General features: G+C 38.0%; 1 protein-coding gene across 1 annotated transcript in view; it reads left to right on the forward strand.

Moving 5' to 3' along the window:
- The window catches only part of LOC308651302 (complement factor H-like), a gene marked incomplete at its 5' end in the record, with an annotated part of 122,863 nt that overhangs the window by 25,744 nt on the left and 78,432 nt on the right, over positions 1–18,687 (forward strand). The window contains 5 exon segments of the mRNA XM_081298220.1: positions 4,182–4,391; positions 5,242–5,415; positions 6,138–6,266; positions 7,353–7,441; positions 7,445–7,529. Coding sequence (XP_081154346.1) covers positions 4,182–4,391; positions 5,242–5,415; positions 6,138–6,266; positions 7,353–7,441; positions 7,445–7,529 — 687 coding nt within the window.

The following is an 18,687-nucleotide window of genomic DNA, read 5'->3' on the forward strand; positions in this document are numbered from 1 at the left end:
TATTCCAAAGGCAGGTACCCTTGGCAAGCACTAAGCTTGTTAATAGTTGGTATGGAAGGCATAGTGACACTCTTATTCTGAATTGGACAGTCATCCACAAAATAAAGAATTCTCCATCCACAAAGATATCATCTACAGCATTGACAAGTCAATAAAGGACTGACAATAAATATTTGGGGTTTTTCAGCCACACATTTTTGTTGCTGTTGAATTCAACTGGCATTTTAGCATGAACGTTGTCTTAATGTAAAAATCATTAATGTAGCTGTATTCTAACAACCTTTATTCACAAAAAGAGACAGGGGCCAAAATTTAGTCTACTGGCAATTTTTTTCCCCCAAATCATGGTCCAGATGCATTGTAATACATGATAATATGACTAATTAGACATTCCACAGATATTTTTGTTTTCATCTAGGTTATTAGTTATATGGTGTTCTCAAGACCTGTTTTTGAACAATGACCTCATGTGTTTCAGGGAGTTAATATTTCCCACAATTCACTTCCCAAAATAAGTCCTGTCATACAAATAGCCTGTCAAAATGAAACAAACAAACAAACAAAAACAGACAATATTAAGTCTCTTCCAGGTGTTTACCTTCAAGGTACTATTAGCCTCTTTGTAAAGCACTATGTGCATCCATTCATTTGTTTCAACCCCCTGGTACCTATTCTATACCTTCACCTGCAAAAAAAAAAAAAAAAAAAAAAAAAAAAAAAAAAAAAAAAAAAAAAAAAAAACAAAACAGGGAGGATTTCTATAGGCAAAACAGCTATGATTTTGAATATTTGTAAATACTGTCATAAAGTTACTGTACATTCTTTTGATCTCAACTTTTCACATGGTATCAAGGCAATAGTAACTTTTCCTTTCTGCATTTCTTTTTGGTCAACAATATTCCCCCTCTGTTTCATTTAGCATTGATTTTTTTCTTTAGTTTCATGTCAGTGCATCCAAATGTAGGATCACTAGGTTCAGCAGAGAATTGAGTCATAAGATGGTAGCAATATCCATCTGGCTAATATTTCTCCTTGTGTTCCCCATTACATGGAGCAAGGGTGAATATATATAAGGTTACAAATCTCTCATCCACTCTGTAGAAAAGAAGTAGAAATCTTAATTCTAGTTTAAACAGTGGAAGAAGGAGCAATCCATGCCTTAACCTTTCTGAATTTCATCTGCAGCAACTAGAAATATTGCCATGATATCATATTTAGCAATTGATCCTTTCTCTAAACCTGAAAAGACAGCCTAGGTCCCAGCTATATAATCAGACAAAATAAAATTAAAAAGTCTTAGAAACAGTGAACATTTTTGAAATTCCAGGTATCATGCCTTACTTGTCTTCCCTATCTTTCCCAGGGTATTTCAAATATCTCTCCAATGGTGATTCTGTTTTACATCCATCAATGTTGAGATGTAACACACATTTACTCATGCAAACTATCCTTTTATTTTCTAAAATGCTACCTACTCTACACACACACACACACACACACACACACACACACACAAATTATTAAGTAGTAATATTCTCATTCCAATTTTTGTTCAGTCAACTACATTTTAGGTCATGAGGACTTTAGTTCATTACATATTATGCTTCTCAGTCCTCTGTTATATTGCACCTGCAGTAAAATAACTGCATTCCTTGATCAGATAATATACAATCCGTGGGTCTAATTTAAGTGCAGTCCTTAAATTGCAACCCTTACCTATCTACTCTGCACTATTGTAGAGAGATTTGTTTCAGTTACCAGATATGGAAATCCATATCCAAAATTACATTATGGCTAAAGCCATCTGAAATTGGAGGAAACCAAATTTTACCAGATTTCTTCCAAGGTAAGGAATAGATATATTTTATTACTTTTTTTTTGGTCTTGTAAATGAAAAAAATAACAGAGCCTAATAATATTTCTTGATTTGACATGAAATATTTTTATTCTTTTTAATTACGTATAACATTAGGATACATTTTGACATAATCACAAAAGCATGGAATATAATTTGCTCTAATTCAGTCCCCAGCACTTCTTTTCTCCTCTATTTCTGCCTCCCCTGCTCCCCTCTCTCTCTACTCCACTGATCTTTCTGTACTTTATCTATACTTCTTAAAAAATCGTGTGTTATGGATATACTTGGTGTTGTTATTCACTCTGCTATATTCATGCTATATTTTAATCCAATTCATTCCACTGTTCTTCCCTTTTCCCGTCCTTCCATCCTCCGCCTCCATCCCTTCCATCTACTCAACTGATCTTTCCTTTATTTTGATGAAATTCCTTCTCTCCTTCCCCCCCCCCCTCTCTCTCTCTTTCTTTTTTATTTCCCCCTTATTTTGGATTAGCCTTCACATATTTGACCTTTGACTTTTGGGGACTGGCTTATTTTGCTTAGAAGGATAGTCTCCTGTTTCATCCATTTACTGGCAAATGCCACAATTTCATTCTTCTTTATGGCTGAGAAATACTCCACTGTGTATATATACCACATTTTCTTTATTCATTCACCTGTTGAAAGGCATCTAGGTTGGTTCCATAGCTTGTCTATTTGTGAATTATGTTGCTGTAAACATTGATGTGGCTGTATCTCTGTAGAATGCTGATTTTAAATCTTTGGATATATACCAAAGAGTAGGACAGCTGAGTCATATAGTGCTTCCATTCTTAGTGTTTTAAAGAATCTTCTTACTGTTTTCCAGAATAGCTGCACTATTTTGTGGTCCCACCAAAAATCTATGAGGATACCTTTTCCCCCACATCCGTGCTAGCATTTATTTTTAAATTTATTATTATTATTATTATTATTATTATTATTATTATTATTATTATTATTATTTGTATTGGGGATAGAACCCAGAAGTGCTTAACCACTGAGCAACTTCCCCAGACTTTTTTAATATTTCATTTTGAGGCAGGGTCTTGCTAAGTTGCTTAGGGCCTCACTAAGTTGCTGAGACTTTGAATTCCTGATTTTCCTGCCTCAGCCTCATAAGCTGCTAGGATGAGGCATGAGCCAATGCACCTGGAAGCACTTATTTTTCTTTGTATTCTTGATGATTGCCATTCTGACTAGAGAGAAATCTCAATGCAGCTTTGATTTGCAATTCCTTAATTGCTAGAGTTGGTGAAGTTTATTTTCTTATATTTGTTGACCATTTGTATTTCTTCTTTTGTGAAGTGTCTATTTAGTTCTTTTGGCCATTTATTGATTTTTTTTTAGTGTTAAGTTTTTTAAAAAAATCTTTGTATGTTCTGGATATTAATGCCCATCTGAGGAGCAGGTGACAAAGATCCCCCATTCTGTAGAATCTCTCTTCACACTCTTTGTTTCCATTGTTGTGCAGAAGCTTTTTCATTTGATGTCATCTGACTTACTGATTTTTTAATTTTACTTCTTACACGTTAAGAGTCTTTTAAAGGAAATTAGTTGCTGTACTGACATGTTGGACTGTTGGGCCTACACTTCCTTTTATCAGCTGCGGGGTTTCTGGTCTAAAAATTCCTAGGCTTTCAATCCACATTAAGTTGACTTTTGTGCAGCATGAGAGACAGGTTAAATTTCACTCTTCCACTATGCATTTTTAGTTTTCCCAGATCCTTTTGTTAAAAAGGCTATCTTTTCTATAACATATGTTTTGGGCATATTTGTCTATTGTCAGATAACTGTATTTATGTGAATTTGTCTCTGTGTCTTCTATTGGGTTCTACTGGTCTTCATGACTGTTTTGGTGCCAGTACCAAAACATGTGCCTTTGTTACTGTAGCTTTTCAGTGTAGTTTGCGTGATGTTATTTTGTTGCCTCCAGCTTTAACATGCTTTCAGTTGAAGTTAATAATCCCCTTTTCTTTATGTAAATGAAAAAGATGAGGACATTTTCTCTTTCTCTATATATTACACTTGATCCTAAAACTGTAAGTTATGATCTAGGTACATAATCCAGTCACCATCTTTCATTTCTATCAACAAAATTGGACAACTCTTTGGGATGTTATGTAACTAGCAGACAAATTCCTCTTTATGAATATTTTTCATATAATAAAATAGACACAAATCAAGGGAGATATTGGGCAAGAGCATAGCATAAAGTGATGACAGACTTAAATAGTATTTGATTTTAGTTTTAATTTAAACATTTTATTTATGTTTGACCCTTTGATTTCTGTTTTTCATACAGAAAAACTTTCATGTTCTCAACCACCTGACATAGACTATGGAAGAATTAGTCCATCTAAATCTTCAGAAGAAAGGAAAGAAGCAATTGAATCCAGACAGTATGCACATGGCACTAAATTGAATTATAGTTGTGAAGATGGTTTCATAACCTCTGAAGAAGGTGAGATAACATGCTACATGGGCAAATGGAGTCCTCCACCTCAGTGTGTAGGTGAGGACTGCATGAAAACTCGAATTCTGATTTGAGAATACAAATATTTAAATAATTGAGAGTACAAATAATTGAATATAATATGCTTTTGTCAAAGTCAGGGTATAGAATAATATAGATTATCATATGTATATAATCATTTAAATATTTTACCATTAAAATACTATTGCGTTATTGAATCAATCCTATTTTTATTAATTTTATTGGATAATTACAGAGTCACTTTTTAATTTGGCATTTCTTTTTTAAAGTATACAACATGTAGTAAGTTTAAATTTCTGTAAGTTGTAGTGTTTGCTTTGCAAACAAGATTTTAAATATTTTAAAAATGTTTTTCTTACAGTGTTCCTTCTGATGTCTTACAATACTTGATAAATCCATCTCATCAATTTATTTAATGTTATTTTAAAAAAAATATTTATTTTTTAGGTGTAGATGGACACAACACAATGCCTTTAATTTTACGTGGTGCTGAGGATTGAACTCGGGTCCTGCCCTTTCGAGGCGAATGCTCTACCGCTGAGCCACAATCCCAGCCCCAATTCAATGTTATTAATTCTGAGTATGTTTCTGTTTATTACTCATGGTTGATTAGAGAAGATCTGGTGATCTCTTAAAAGCATCAACATTTTTTATTTCAATTTCTTGCTCATGTATTTACATGTTTATGAGATGGACATACATGAGAAAGGTGGACTTAAGAAGCCTTTATGCACATTCTCTGTGACTTCATAATAGCTTATTTATTATTATTTCTTTTCAAAAACCGTGAAGTATCAAAATTGACCTATACAATTGAATTTATGAGTTGTGAAACATGGATTCATTCTTTCATTATTTTATTTTTTAGGACTTCCTTGTGAACCTCCACCTTCCATTCCTAATGGTGTTGTGTCTCATGAGTTAGACAGTTACCCATATGAACAAGAAGTTATTTACAATAGTTTTGAAGGTTTTGGAATTGATGGACCTGCATTTATAAAATGTTTAGGAGGAAAATGGTCTTCCCCACCAGAATGCATAAGTATAGTGTATTTAATTTTATTATATGTGTGATAGATTCCCTCATTCAAAGTATAAGTGGTACAAATAAGAAAGTAAGCTGTAATTCTAGAATTTTACAAGGTACCTGAAGTTTCTTGAGTCTGGCAGAGAATTATAGCCTAGTAATTAAAAAAAAATTGAAAATATGAGGCAAATTGCTTCACTTTCACATCATTTTCTGTGAACATTTAGCATCCTCTAATGTCCATTCTCAGAATTCTTATCTCTCTCTGTTTCTAGAGAAACTGTCCCTTATTCATCCAACTCATGCTCAGTTTATCACCAATCTCACTACAAAATACATATTTCATAAAACTTTGATCTAAATTGCAAGTAATTCACATTTGCAGAAGCCCAAAGTAGAAATACATAATACATGTGGCAAGTGTGGGCAAAAAATAATTTGAATGTAAAAATCTGACCTAAAGCATTAGAACTACTAATATTTCTTCAAGCATCATACCTATCTTATATGTTTGATAAATTTAGAACACTTCAATTAAAATCAGAACATCATATTTTGCAAAGTTGTCAGAAGTATATTAAACATTATTCATTGGTTCTATAGGTAGCTTAAGTATTATTTTAGAATATTACTATTAAATATTACATATATTATAATTTACTGAACAATACATATTTTTTTTCTTTCAAGAACAGATTGTTTTAATTTACCCAACTTTGATGATGCCACGCTTTCAGGAGAGAGGAAAGAATCATATAAGTCAGGAGATCAAGTGACTTACAGATGTCCAAAATTTTACCAAGTGGATGGGTCCAATACTATAATATGTATTAATGGCAAATGGATAGGAAAGCCAATGTGCAAAGGTATGTTGATGGCATTATAAATTTATGTATAGTGTCTTATGAAATATTAAATTTTCTATAACATTCTTAAAAATGAGTATAGGTTAATTTTCAGGCCAAAACAAAGTAAGTTTAAAGTTAGAAATAAAAAGTTGGAATTAAATATATAGTGGTTAAGCTCACAGCCCAATGGTTCTCAGAATGTGGTCCCTAGACCAACAGCATAAAATTTTTGAACAGATTTTATGAATTCGAATGAAAATTCCTGAGCTCATCTTAGACCTACTGGAAAAAATAATCTTGAGGTGTGACCTTGAAATTATTCATCAAGTTCCCCAAAGGATTTTACATACTCCTCAATTTGGGAACCATTGCTATAGTCTTTTATTACTATCCATGCACCTAAAATTCTCTGAGGAATTACACAGTTTATCATAGTATCCAAAAGCATTTATAAATAAATTTAAAAAGCTATGTTTCTATAAATAAAGTTGTACTTTTCTGTTACTTTCCCATATCTTTAGTTTTTTAATTGATAATCTTCTTTTTTTAAAGTTTTACTTAACTTTTTTTTGCTTTATTGGTGCATTACAGTTGTACATAACATCTTTGAACTGTGTTTTAAGAATAACAAATTATTCTTCAAACTGTGTTCTTAATTCTTGACTTATTCTCTAAAGAGATACCTCTTTCAGTTTTTAAGAGGCTAAAATGTTAATTAATGAGCAAAATAATTGTATACCAAAGAGTGATGCTATATAATCTTGTTACTTTTGTTGCATTTTAAAATTCATGTTACACTTATGGAACTTGTAATATTTGTTGTCCTCAACCCAAGGGGAAATATTTCATTCTCAGTGGTTTCAACTGTTCTAGCAAAGGATAGAGAACATATCTAAAGGCATGAAAGGTTAGCTCTGCCAAAAAAATGTTGCTACATCTTCTTTTCCTTGTATTACATGTAAATTTATTAAAAATCAGAAAAGTTCTTCATGACAAAGTATCTATTATTTTTAATCCTGCTTAAAATGTATTCGGAATCTGATTCATTGATTAGCTACTCAAAATGAACACTAGGTGGAGATACTTTCTTTTCTTTCTATTCAGATATTTCCTGTGTGAATCCACCTAAAGTGGAAAATGCTAATATAATATCAAAACAGATGCTTAAGTATCCATCTCGTGAGAGAGTACGTTAAGAATGTATCAAACCTTTTGAAATATTTGGGGAAGTAGAAGTGATGTGTCTAAATGGAATTTGGACAGAGCCACCTCAGTGCAAAGGTAGAAGATCATATTTCCTAACTTTTCTTTACTGGAGGACATAATGTGAGTAAAATATGTTGATAAAAATAAAGTCAAGTCATTCTTATGGATTATATTTTCCAAATGCAAATAATGTGATATTTCTAAAGATTTATTATTTGGCAAAATGAACTAAGAAATATAGTATAACTTTTTCAAAACACATTTAAGCAGATTAATAGAACAGTTACAATCTGAGAAAATTCCTCATCTTAAATGTTAAAACACTCAGTACATTTTGACAACTCCAAGACATATCCACTTTGAGAAACAAAAAATAGGTCATTGAAAACTGATCATAGAGTATAAATATACATTTGGGCATCTTCAGTATATAGAGTATATTTGAAAATATGTGACTGAGTCTAGCCAGGGAATCACTATATTTTAAAAATAAGTCTGGATATTTGGTCATCAGCATTCTAATATTTAAAATTCAGGAAATGAATAATGGAGATATTATATCATCCTTTTCCATTTTAAAAAATTAATTTTTCCTAATGTATTTTCTATTACTTTAATTTGAATCTACCTTTGGCTAATGGTGAAGTCAGTTTTATGTAAACCACAGAATTAGGTCTCATTTATGAATCTATCTTGCTCTTTCACCTAGTATATTTAGATCATTTATATTTTAAAAAGGTAGCAGAATACAACAGTCACTAATATGCCATTATGTAATAATGTGAGTATGTAACAGTTGTGATTCTGCAATCTGTATTTGGGGTAAAAATGGGAGTTCAAAACCCAATTGAGTCTAATGTATGAAAGATGATATATCATGAGCTCTGGAATGTTTTGAACAATCAATAAAAAAAAATAAAATAAAATAAAAAATAAATAAATAAATATTGGGCTTTTTGTTTCTTGTTTTATTTGTTTATTTTCTCTATTTCTCATTCTTGTTTCTTTTCAGGGAACATATTAAAAGAATTTCATTTTGATTTATCTTCCTGTTTTTGAGTGTATCTCTATGATAGCTTCCCCCACCACCTTTCTTTTTAAAATTGTTGCTTTAGGAATTGCAATATATACATAATATATTTGCAACTTACCACTCTACTATAGTAATGGCACTTTATTTTCGGTCAAAACATGGGAACCTTACTTCCATTTAAATCCATTTACTCTTTAGTATTTCCTGTTCATACACTAAACATTGTTCACACATTGAACATTCCTGTTCATACATGGAACATTGAACATTTGGTAAAATGCTATAATTTTTTTCAAGCATCAAACATAAATTAACAAAATGAGGAGAAAAAATTCTACTATATTAGACAGTCTTTGTTTTAGCAATTACAAGAGCGAGAAAATGACAATGTAATTGATAAAAGGAAGAATATCTAATAGAATAGATTTTTTTCCTCCTTACTCTGTTCATTTGTTTGATAGCTCAATTATCCTTTCCCCTCTTTCTGGGCCTCCAACATTTTCTTTTCCTCTAAAAGTCTCTGAAGTTTGATTGATTCATTGATTGATTTTCAGTCTATTTTTACACTGGATAATTTATGTTGTTATATCTTGAAGTGCATGGATTTATCCTTTGGACATCCTCAAACGGTTCAGTCTGTCCAGTGAGACATTTTGTTTTGTGTTTAACTTGTTATATTTATCTGTTCTAAACCCTACTGAGCTTTTAAGAAACATTGACTATCAATATATTTATCACATCAGTATTCTCTTTTATTATCTTTCTTGTTGACTGTTTATTTAGCTGTGCAGAAGGTTTTCAATTTAATATATCAACTTTGTCAATTTTTGCTTTTGTTTCTTGGGCTTTTGTGGTTCTATCCAGAAAATTGTTGCTTGAACCAGTTTCTTAATTCTCCATATTTTCTTCTAGTAGTTTTAGAGTTTTCAGGTTTTACATTTAAGCCTGTGTACATTTTGAATTTAATTTTGTACATGGAAAGAGGAGTCAAGATTCAATCATCTGTATGTGGATATCCATTTTTAGCATCATTTATTGAAGAGGTGGTCCTTTATCCAGTGTTTTCTTTTTTGGAAACTTTTTTGGAAACTTTGTTAGGAATCAGCAGATATAGATGCATGGATATATCTATATGTATGTATGTATCTATCTATAAATACACATATTTATGGAGAGAGAGAGAGAGAGAGAGAGAGAGAGAGAGAGAGAGAGAGAGAGAGGGAGGGAGGGAGGAGGGGGGGGAGAGGGAATGAGAGTGTGTCTGTATTCTGTACCATTAGTCATTGCATCTGTTCTTATGCAAATACTATCTCTTTTGGTTGCTATGGTACTGAAGTATGTCTTGAAACCAGTTATTGTGATTCTTACAACCTTTGTGTATTTATTTTTTTCTCAAGATTTCATTAGCTCTTCAGGGTCTTTTGTGCTTCCATATGAATTTTAGAATTTTCTTCTGTAGTTCTGTGATGAATATCATTCATATTTTAATGGGAATGGCTTTTAATCTGTAAATTGCTTAAGGTATTATTGCTGAAGGAATATATGTTTAAAGTATTATTACTAACACTAATTCTTCCAATCCATGAGCATGGGGAGTTTCTTATTTATTTTTTATCTTCTTCAATTTCTTTAATCAGTGTGTGGTAGATGTCTTTTGTTCTTTGCGATTTTGTTTGCTTGTTGTAAAGATTCATGAATGGGATTGTTTTTATTATTTGGTTCTCAGCACATTCATTATTGGTATATAAAACTCTCACTAATTTTTGTATATTGATTTTGTATCTTGCTACCTTAATGACTTTATCCATTCTAATAGTCTTTTGGTGGAGTCTTTGGGTTTTTCTATATATTTAAACATATCATCTGCAGAAACAAATAATTTGACTTCTCTCCTTCCAATTTGTATGCCCTTTATGTCCTTATTTCGCTGTTCTGACTAAAATTTCTAGTACTCTACTGAATAAGAGCAGGGAGAATAGATACCCTTGTTCCTGATCCTAGAGGAAATGTTTTCAACTTTTCTCATTTCAGTATATTGCCTGTGGCTATGTCTTGTATGGCCTTTATGATGCTGAGGTACGATCTTCCCAAACCTTATTTGCTCAGGACTTTTATCAGGAAGTCATGCTGAAATTTTTCAAATGAATTTTCCATATCTACTAATCGCATGATTTTTATCCTTCCTTCTATTAATGGGATGTATTATGCTTATTGATCTGAATATGTTGAACCATCCTTGCATCTCTGGGATGGAACCAATTTGATTGTGGTGAATAATCTTTATGATTCTCTGTTGAATCACATTCAGATTTGCTCATATTTTATTGAGAAATTTTACATCGATGTCCACCAGTGTTATTAGTCTACAGTTTCTTTTATCTTGTATTCTTGTTGCTATGGTACTAGGGTAATGCTAGCCTCAGAGATGGGTTGGAATGATTCTCTTTCAAATCTTTGCAACAAATTTAAAAGAAATGGAATTAGTTCTTTAAAGATTTCGAAAAAATAATCAGTAAAAGCGTCTAGTCATGGGCTTTCCTCAACTTTTTATTACCGATTCAATCTCATTCACTCTCTTTTGGACTGCATGTTTTCATGGTTTAATTTTGGCAGAACGTATGTGTCTAATAATTTATAAATTTCTTCTAGGTTCTCTAATTTATTAGCATACATTTTCTCATAGTAATCCCTAATGACTCTTTGTATTTCTGAGGTATTGGTTGTAATGTCTTTTATTTTTTTTTCATCTCTTTTTTGTTTGAGTCATCTTTTTCTCAGTCTTATTAAAGTTGTGTTCATTGTTCTTACCTTTTATGATAACCGACTTGTTTCATTAGTCTTTTCTATTGCTTATGCATGTGACACCCTCTCTATCTTATACATTTTATAACTGAAAATTTATCGCATTTGACCAATATTTCTTTTCTCTCTCTCTTTTTTTTTTGTGAGGCTGGAGGTGAAAACCAGGGCTGGTGCATGCAAGGCAAGAACTCTACCAACTGAGCTATATCTCTAGCCTTTTGACCAATATTTTAATTAAAGAAAAACCAGCCAGTCATGGTAGTGCACTCTTGTAATCCCAGAAACATGGGATCCTGAGGCAGGATGATCACAGGTTTAAGGCAAGTCTCAATAATTTAGTGAGACCTTGTCTCAAAATAATAATAATAAAAGAAAGGAATGCAGATGTAGTTCAGGGATAAAGTGTCCTTGGGTTCAATTTCCAGTCCAAAAAAAGAAAAACAAAATCAGCCATGATACCATAATGGTTTTACACTCTAAAATGCCAAGCTCTTAATATGATAAATGATCTTAAGAATTGGTAATAAAATATAATTATCACACATTAACCACCTAATTCTTACATAATTTACTATTTTAACTTTATTTTAATCTATATGTTATTCATACAGAATTTGTTCAGCAAGAGTTTTCAGGAAGAATTTTCTGAAATATTAAAAACATTCTACTTGAAAACCCCAAAGTCTTGGTAAAAGACTCATTTCTAACTTAGTATTATACTCATTTATTTTTTTCAGATGCATGTGTAATATCAGAAAAAATCATGGAAGATACCACATAACCTTAAGGTGGAAAGGATAGTAAAAGCTTTATGCTTCATCAGAGGACACAGTTGAATGTGTGTGTAAATATGAATATTCTCCATCAACGTGATGTCAATCATTTTGTACAAGGTGCATTTCGTACAAGGTGTATCGATGGTCACCTGGAATATTCTTTTTGTATTAAGAGCTACTCTTAATCTCATTAAAATGTGCACTTAAACTATCATAACTGTTACTATATAACTATGGAAAAAATGATTGGCAGAAAATGCAATAAAATCTGTAAAAACTATAATTGTGCTTAGAGGTAGGATTGACTTGTTTAATTCCTTTAAAGAGACAGTCTCTAAATTATGGTGGTTTAATTTGTGATTTTTTTTTTTTTTACTTTACAGTAGTATGAAAGTGATATGTATTCAGCAGAAATTATACTTTAATCTGTTTCTGCGACTAGAAGTACATGGTAGACAACTTTTATGGTATTGAGTAACAGCAGTTAACAGCATCCAATTGGCCTTGTGATCAACAAAGTGAGCAATCACTATACTACAGGGTACTGTTCTGCTAAGCTATGATATATGATAGGTTGGTATATTAAATGCATGTTAAACTTAAAATAATTTTAATTTATCATGAGCTAATCAGGATGTAACATTCTAAATTGAGTATCAGCATTTATATTATATTGTACAATTTTTAAACCTTTAATATACTCAGTTTTGAACTTTGAGAATAAGTCATTTTGAATGACAATAATGCCTAAAAACCAAGGTGATCATGTGGAGAAATATAAACACCTTATTGGTAATGATCTCAAGGTCAAATAATTCTTTAATGAGTTTTTTTGTTGTAGATTTCTTTTTTCTGTTTTTAAAATTTCAGTAACAACATCTTGAAGTGTAATTTTATATCTTTGCATCAGACAGCACTATTTAGTTAAAATCACTTTGTCTTGTTTACTGCTGTGCGTGCGGGTCCTCCACCTTGGTTCTAAGTGTAGTAGAAAAACTAAGGGCCTCCTTAAAGATGTCTACGTTCTCATTCGTGGAATATGAAATACGTTACTTTAAATGATAAAATGGACTTTAGAGATGTTACTGTGACCTTGAACTAAGGAGAGTATTCTGGATCATGTGGGTGAAATCAAGATAATGTGTGGAAAGAAAGAGAGAAGGAGGGAGAGAAAGAGTAAGAGCTATGTTACTGTTGAAAAGGGTCAGACAGAAGTTCAATGTTTCTGACTTTGAAAACGGAGGAAGGGGACATAAGCCAAACAAAGGGGAAAGTCTCTGGCACGGTGAGGCTGGCCCGCCACATCCTGACAGGGGCGGAGGTGGCAGTGAAAACCGTGTGCAAGGGTAAGATGGACCCGGCCTTCCTTCAGGCCGAGGTGGCCATCATGAGGGCCATGGAGCACCCCAGCGTGGTGCAGCTGTTCCAGGTGATGGAGACCGATGACCGCGTGTACCTGGTGATGGAGTACGCTGGTTGGGGCCAGCTGCTGCAGTACATCCCAGAGGGGGTGGGCCTGCCAGAGCGGGAGGCGCAGGGATTGTTCGAGCAGGTGGCCAGCGCCCTGCGCGCGTGCCACGCCCAGGGCATCGCGCACAGGGACGTGAAGGCGGAGAACATCCTGCTGGACCCGCGAGGCCTTGTCAAGCTGTGCGACTTCGGCCTGGGCTGCCAGTTCAGGCGGGGAGAGCTGCTGGAAGCAGTGTGCGGCAGGGTCACCCACTGGGCCCCGGAGATGTTCCTCGAGCAGCCATACCACGGGCCCACGGTGGACGTGTGGAGCCTGGGTGTGGTCCTCTACTTGATGCTGACGGGGCACCTGCCCTTTGAAGGGGACACCCTCGAGGAGCTGAGGGACCAGGTGCTGCACCGCTCCTACGTCTTAGGGTCCCACGTGTCCCTCCACGCTCAGGACCTGCTGGCGGAGATGCTGACCCTGGACCCCATGGAGAGGCCCAGCATGGCCGATGTCACGAGGCACTCGTGGCTGAAATGGGCTTGGTGGCCTTTTGTGATTGATGCCAGGAAGTCCCGCCGCTGCTTCTGCCCAGATCCCTCCACAGTGAAGGTCATGCTTGACCTGGGTTTCCACCTCACTGACACCTGGACATCCCTGAAGGGCCGAAAGTTTGTCGAAGCCATGGCGACATACCTCCTGCTCAGGCATCAGCACACGCAGGGGGTGGGCCTCACGGTCCAGAGGAGGTCTGTGCACTCGGGGCTCCAGCCCAGGTCCTCTGTGGGTTCTCTCCCAGCCACCCTGCCCCGCCAGAGGAGCGCCAGCAAGCCCACCTCTCCCTCCAGGCAGGTCGTGCCAGCTGTACAGCAGCCGCGTGGGGAGCACCTGTGGCCCCAGCAGAGGCAGAGGGGCAGCAAGGGAGGCAGCCTGCCTGCCCTGGTCCTCCCCAGCCTGCAGGCCCAGAGCCCAGCTGCCCCTGGCAGGGCCCCGCAGCAGGACCTTGCCGCCCTGCCTCCTGGCCCTGGGTCTGGAGGCCACAGGTCACAGGTGGAGGGCAGCATTAGCCCCCAGGGAGTGTCACCAGGAGAGCAGGCCCTCCCCAGGCAGCAAGCCCAAGGAGGGACAGCGGGCTCCTCCCAGGAAGGCACCAAGGCCTGGCGGAGGGTGGCCAGGAGGATCCTCACCTGCTTCACACGAATGTGCTGTTGCTGCGTGGCTGCCCCCAGGACAGGACCCAGGCAGGAAAACGGGGTGGCTCGGACCCCAGAAGGGTGGGCACGCAGATGGCCAAACAAACTGGTTCCTGAGATGGTGGCCAGTTGAGATGGAGGTGAAGCCAAGCAGGTGGGTGGGTGCAGCCTGATGCGGCCCTTGCGCCATCCCTGATGGCCTTCACCAGGACATAACCCGCTGTCCCTGGGTGGGTACCAAGAAGGGGGCGTGATGCGCTCACGCTCAGGCCAGTCCCTGTCTTTCCCCTCAGGCAGCTGGCAAGGATCTGATCAGCATGGCGCAGGTGCTCCATAGAGGCGTGCCACCTGCAGGCACCTCCTTCCTATGAGTTCCAGTCCAGAGGGCCTGCTGGGGACAGGATGCCTGGAGACAAGTGCTCTCCCACCAACCCCCTCCCTGGTCTGCAAGAAAGACTGGGGAATCCTTTTCCCAGGACTCCCCTCCCCCCGCCGTGCTCTCCTCTGTCCCCTGTTTCTGGCATGGCAGACATGGCTGGTTCTTAATAAATTTCTCTTCCTCACAGATCTCCTCACTTGGATGCTTTCAGGGGGACCAGGGAGATTTGTCTGGGTTGCATCCTGCTCTGAGTTGGGGCTGGGCCACCATCCGTTTGAGCGAAGGGGTGGTTTTGTAGTACTGGGAATAGAGCAAGGCAAGAGAGGGACTCCTGGGTCCTGTGGAGGTCCCCTGGGCAAACAAGGACTCTCAAGTGCTTGGGAAGGTGGGAGGCTCCTGAGCTGCCTGGGGGCCAGCAATGCAGACCCTGTGGGGCACCTTCTGACCCTGCTGGTCCCTGATGAAGAGAGTGGAGAAGGGGAGGTGCCCTGGACAAAACATGCGCCCAGAGATCATGTCCTCAGTGACCTATCTCCTCCTGCTGGGCACACGTCCTAATATCTCTACCATTTACCCCTAGCCCACCAAGATACACAATCACCAATGTCTCCATCCATTCCTGAACTCACAGCGCCTTTGATCCATTCACCTACCCCAGGACTCCAACACAGAGCACTGCTCCCCTGAGGTTCAAGCCTTCAAGGCATGAGCTCTCTGGGGACTGGGGAGAGTCAGAGCAGAACAGGAGGGGTGTAGACTTTTTTTTTTTTTTTTGCTTAGAATGTGGATTCAAGGCCGACCATGGGGTCAGAAGACTCAATTCAGATCCGTTCTCTTCCACTGACCCTCTGAGTTACTTGGACATGTCATGGAACTGTGCAAGCCTTAGAGTTCTTGTTTATTCCAGAGGCCTTATTGAGCACCTACTGTGTGTGTGTGTGTGGGGGGGGGGTGTTCACTCATGCTTGTCTTTGGGATTCGCCCCAGGATCCCCCCGCCCATGAAAGCATATTTGTGCCCTATGACAAAAACAGGACCCGCACTTTAGCCTCATGAACAGTGAAGCACAGACACGAGGCGGATCATAGGAGAGAGCGTGACACCTCCAAGGGTCTGTGTATATCTCCTCCTGCTTTCCTTCTCCCTGAAAGGAGTCTCCAGAAACAGAGGGTCAATATCTATATCCTCCAACCTTGAGCACATTCTCAAGTTCTTACCTCCAAATAACCCCTTGAGTGATGGATCCACTAGCATTCTTATAATCTATTTGTGAGTTCAGAGCCCTTTATGATCCTATCTTCTGCTCAAGGCCTAATCTCTGAGCTCACCTGCATGGGGACCAAGTCTTTAACACATGGGCTTAATGAGGACATGTAAGATCCAAAACATAACATTGTGCCCACAGCTCCCAGAACTGTTGTCTGTGAGACAATGTGAATTGCATTTCATTAATCTCCAAGAGTTCCTGTAGTCAATAGTTCCAATATGGCTCAAACATCCAAGTTCAAAGTCTTCTCTTAAGACTCAAGGATAAATATTTGATGTGAACCACTGTAAAAATCAAACCAACAGTTGCACATTCCCAAGACACACACACAGGATAAATGTCCCCATTACCAAAGGAAAGGAGTAGGGAAATGACAAAGAGGAATGATTCAAAGCAAGACCAGATCCTTCCAGGGCAAACATCAATTCCTGTAGGTCCATATTCAACATCTATGTCACAGTGTGGTATGATGTGAGCACCAAAAGGCTTGTGCAAAAACTCAACTGAAAGTGGATCAAGGACCTAAGCAATGGACCAGAGACCCTGCCATAACTAGAAGAAAAAGTTGGCCCAACGCTGTATCATCTTGGCTTTAGGAGTCAAGAAGACTCCTGGAGTGTAAGAAGTAAAACCAAGAATCAATACATGGGATGATAGCAAACTAAAAAGCTTCTTCACAGCTTAGGAAACAAGAGTGTAAAGAGACATCCTACAGAAGGGGACATCTTTACCACCAGCACCTCAGATAGAGCATTACTCTCCAGTATATATAAAGAACTGAAAAAAACTTTAACACCAACAGAACAAAACAAAAACAATCAAGAAAAAAACCCACCCAAATAACTCAATCATTAAATGGGAAAAGGAACTGAAAAGGTATTTCACAGAAGAAGAAATACTATTGTTCAAAGGCTGTGAAAAAATGTTCAACATCCCTAGCAATTAGAGCAATGTAAATTAAAACTAACTCAAATTTTATCTCACTCTAGAGTTAGGCCATTATAAAAAATACGAATAACAACCAATATTGGCAAGGATGTAGGGGAAAGTTTCACTAAATACATTGCTGGTGGGACTGCAAATTGATGCAACAACTCTGTATGGAGATTCATAGAAAACTTGGAATGGAAAAACCATTTGACACAGCGATCCCACACCTTGGTTTATACCCAAAGGACTTAAAATCAGCCTACTACATTGATACAGCCACATCAATGTTTAGAGCAGCTCAGTTCACAAAAACTAAGCTATGGAACAAACCTAGGTGCCCTTCAACAGATGTATGGATAAAGAAACCGTGGCATATATACACAATGGCCTATTTTCAGCCTTAAGGAAGAAATTATGGCATTTTCTGGTACACTCGGGGAGCAGGCACAGACTCTAGATAGCTCCCCAATATCACATGTGCCCAATATCACTTGTGCCCATGCATTCACTCACACACGCTCACACACACACACACACACACACACACACACACACACACGCAGACACCATTATGAAGCCTGGTAAGATGGTGCCCACTTGAAATGCCTTCAAAGGTTGAGACTGAGGACTTGGGAGCACCATTTTGAAGTTCATCTGGGGAACAGTGTAGAGCTAAGGGGTCAAGTTCTTGTGTGGTATATTAGTCTCTGGTGTCCACAACTAGTTTGATGAAAAAAAAAAGAAGGTGGTAGTAGGAAAGCTGGGGAAAGGAGGAGGTAGAGTTGAGTTTACTCCTTCCTCCTCTCCACCTCTTGAGGACAAAGCAAGGAAGCCAAGTGAGGGAGAAGGAAGCTAGTTCTGTGCACACATCAAATCTCCTGGCCACCTGACCTTGGACTCATCAGACCCGGGGAAACCCAGAACTTGAACGCATGGATTTATTGTGATGAGCTAGCCTAAGATGGCGAGGGGCAGGAGTGTGACAGGGCAAGGCCTCTGGGCACACCTGTGTTTCTCTGTGCCACGGCAGGACCCATTTGTGGAGTCTAGGATTGGTGGCCTACAGGTGTGTCCTGGATCGCTTTGCATAGTTGAAACCACTGCCTTGGGGGTTTCAGGGTTCCTGGAGAGGGAGGTGTCTCAGAAATTCTGGGGGAAATGTGGACCAAGGCACGTTTGTTCTCAGCCCCGTTGGAGTGAAGAAGCTGGACCCGGGTGTCTTAGGGGACAGGGCATTGTGTGAGGTGCGGTGATGTGAGTGAAGGGCCACCACATTAGGACACCAACCTCTCTGAGGCGGCAGACAAAGGAGGGTGGAGGTGCTATGGACCGAAGGCCAAAGGAGCTGCGGGTGTTGGGACCAGACACACCAGGGCCATTGGAGCCCACTACAGGTT

The sequence above is a fragment of the Spermophilus citellus genome (genome assembly GCF_964194105.1).
Source record: "Spermophilus citellus genome assembly, chromosome: 6".
Classification (NCBI taxonomy): domain Eukaryota; kingdom Metazoa; phylum Chordata; class Mammalia; order Rodentia; family Sciuridae; genus Spermophilus; species Spermophilus citellus.